This window comes from Eimeria acervulina, genomic scaffold (assembly GCF_000499425.1).
Source record: "Eimeria acervulina Houghton genomic scaffold, Eah_scaff1350, whole genome shotgun sequence".
NCBI lineage: Eukaryota > Apicomplexa > Conoidasida > Eucoccidiorida > Eimeriidae > Eimeria > Eimeria acervulina.
In genome coordinates, this window is record NW_013550272.1 from 3,975 (window position 1) to 7,191 (window position 3,217).

At 39.4% G+C, this 3,217-nt stretch overlaps 1 protein-coding gene across 1 annotated transcript in view; it reads left to right on the forward strand.

Annotated features, from left to right (window-relative positions):
* The window catches only part of EAH_00058800 (ubiquitin-activating enzyme e1, putative), a gene marked incomplete at both ends in the record, with an annotated part of 5,205 nt that overhangs the window by 1,718 nt on the left and 270 nt on the right, over positions 1-3,217 (forward strand). Inside the window, 5 exons of the mRNA XM_013397245.1 lie at positions 336-422; positions 825-936; positions 1,619-1,720; positions 2,038-2,420; positions 2,889-3,162. Coding sequence (XP_013252699.1) covers positions 336-422; positions 825-936; positions 1,619-1,720; positions 2,038-2,420; positions 2,889-3,162 — 958 coding nt within the window. The remainder of the gene's footprint in view (positions 1-335; positions 423-824; positions 937-1,618; positions 1,721-2,037; positions 2,421-2,888; positions 3,163-3,217) is intronic.

Sequence of the window (3,217 nt, forward strand, 5' to 3'; positions counted from 1 at the left end):
AAACCCTAAACCCTAAACCCTAAACCCTAATAGGATCTTCTTATCCACCATACAACGTAGTTGAAATGTATCTTTACTCTAAACCCTAATCAAATCTTCTTCTCAACCATAAACCCTAATTGAATTGTATCTTAATAACTCTAAACCCTAATAAAGTAGTCAAAACCCTAAACCCTAATGGAGCATTCAAAACCCTAAACCCTTAAAGACGAGTCTTGTAGGATTGTAGTCCTTCCTTTGCAGCTTCTGAACGAAGCATGGATCCCTCTCTCTCCTGTATGTAAACCCTAAACCCTAAACCCTAGACTCTTGTTGCTGAGGGTTTATATATTCAGGCTAGGCAGTACGTAGATTCGCGCTGTGTCAGCTTCTGCAAACCCTTGCTAGAGAGCGGCACCTTGGGAACGAAGGGGAATGTTCAGGTTCGTCTCTAGGGTTTAGGGTTTTGGGTTTAGGGTTTAGGGTTTAGGGTTTTGTTGTTTCTATTTGCCTTCTCTTTTTTGTGTCTCACCACTCTGATAATGTTTTGTTGTCTTCGCTTCTGTTGCTGCTGCTGCTGGTGCTGCTCTCGGCGTTGCTGCCGTGGTGCTGCTTTTGCTGCTGCTGCTGCTTCCCCTTTCACGGAGAAGCAGCTGCTGCTATTGCTGCTGCTATTGCTGCTGCTATTGCTGCTGCTACTGATTATTGCTGCTGCTATTGCAGCTTCTCTAACTACGACAACAGTCACTGCAACTGGTATAATGCTTCGCTTGCTGCTGCTGCTAATGCTACTTGTTTCGCCGCTGCTGCTGCTGCTGCTGCTGCTGCTGGTGCTGCTGCTGCAGGTTGTTGTTCCGTACCTTACGCAGTGCTACTCAGACTCTGTGGACCCTCCTGAGGAGTCTATACCCCTCTGCACTCTCAGACACTTCCCTCATACGGTCGAACACTCTATAGGTGAGTTGTTTGTTTATTTAGTTTTATTTATTTATTTATTTATTTGTTTATTTATTTAGTTATATTTGTTTAATTTGTTTGTTTATTTAGTTATTTTTGTTTAATTTGTTTGTTTATTTAGTTTTATTTATTTATTTATTTATTTATTTGTTTATTTGTTTGTTTATTTAGTTCTATATTTGTTTAATTTGTTTGTTTATTTAGTTCTATTTGTTTTATTTATTTATTTATTTATTTATTTGTTTATTTAGTTATATTTGTTTTGTTTATTTATTTATTTAGTTATATTTGTTTAATTTATTTGTTTATTTGTTTATATTTGTTTTATTTATTTAATTTATTTAATTTATTCGTTTATTTAATTATTTTTATTTAATTTGTTTATTTATTTTTAATTATATTTATTTAACTTGTTTATTTATTTAGTTATATTTATTTATTTATTTATAATTGTTTAATTTGTTTATTTAATTATATTTATTTAATTTATTTGTTTATTTTATGATATTTGTTTGTTTAGTTTTGTGTTGCTGCTGTTAGAGGTAGTGCCTTTACTTATTCTTTTTAACCTCTTATAATGTTAAATTCTATTGAATTGTTTATCTTTATATATATATATATTTAATTATATTTAATTATATTTAATTATATTTATTTATTTGTTTGTTTATTTATTATTTAGAGTGGGCGCGAGATGTCTTTGAGGGTTTATTCTACGATCGCATGTCGGAAGCCCGACAGTTTGCAGCAAACCCTAAGGCATTCCTAGAGCAAATTCAAACAGGTAGCTAAACCCTAAACCCTAAACCCTAAACCCTCGTTCTAGCGGGAACGCTAAAGCATTGTCATCTGCTGTCGCTGCTGCACGCCATCACTCTTTGGGCTGTTGCTGCTGCTGTTGCTGCTTCATGTTGCTGTTGTTGCTGCTGCTGTTGCTGCTGTTGTTTGATGGTTTTAAGCTGCTTGCTGCTGCTGCTGCTGCTGCTGCTACTGTTTGTGTATTCTTGTATAGTATATTGTTATTGGTGTTGCTGCAGTTTCATGTTGCTGTTGCTGCTGTTGCTGTTGCTGCTGTTGCTGTTGCTGCTGTTTTGTGTATAGAGGGTAGCTCAGCGCAGCAGCTGCAGCGGTTAGAGCAGCTGCAGCAAACCCTAGCTGTATTTGAAGACCCTTCATCCTCTTCTTCTTCTTCTTCTTCAGCAGCAACAGCAACAACAGCAACAACAACAACTACAACAACAACTACTGTCTCTCCTGCTAGCACTTTATGCTGCGTGCGGCTGAGTGTATTGTTATTTAACGATTTGTTTCGCCTTCAAATACTTCAACTGCTCGCTGCATTTCCGCTTAATCACATTACTCAAGCCGGCGTCCCCTTCTGGACAGCGCCGAAGCGACCTCCTCAGCCTCTCTCTTTTGATGTTTCAAACCCTCTGCATCTACAGTTTTTGCTTGCTGCGGCTAAACTCTTCGCTCATGCATTCGTAAGCTAACCTTCTTATTTATTTATTTATTTAGTTAGTTAATATTATTATTATTATTATTATGGGGACAGGAATCCCGTTTAAGGGGTTATGCAAGGGCTTTCGAGGGTTTTGTAACTGAGGGTTTAGGGTTTAGGGTTTAGGGTTTAGGGTTTAGGGTTTAGGGTTTAGGGTTTTGTATGAGGGTTTTGTTGGAGGGTTTTGTAGCGCTTTGTAGGAGGGTTTAGGGCTTTGTAAGAGGGTTTAGGGTTGAGGGTTTAGGGTTTAGGGTTTTGTAGGAGGGTTTAGGGTTTAGTAGGAGGGTTTTGTAGGGTTGAGGAGGGTTTAGGGTTTAGGGTTTAGGAGGGTTTCGATCTACAAGTGTTGCTGCTGCCGTTGCTGATTTTGCTGCTGCTGTTGCTACTGCTGCTGCTACTACTGTTCTTGCTGCTACCATTGCTGCTGCTGCTGCTGCTGCTGCTGCTGCAGGGTATAGAAGAAGAGAAGGATGAAGAAAAAATAAAACAAATGGCTTTGAGGGTCCCTCTGCCGGATTTTGAAGCAAAGAAAACGCAAATTGTGATCGAAGATACGGAGGAGCAGACCAGCAGCAGCAGCAGCAGCAGCAGCAGCAACAGAACCAGCAGCAGCAGCAGCAGCAACAAGCAGCAGGAACAGCAGCAGTCTCTGCAAGCAGCAATGGAAGCACCTGATGATGAAGCAGACAAAATTGCAGAGATTAAAAAGAAACTCCTTGGCATACGTGAGTGCTGCTGCTGCTGCTGCTGCTGCTGCTGTTGCTGCTGCTGCTGCTGTTG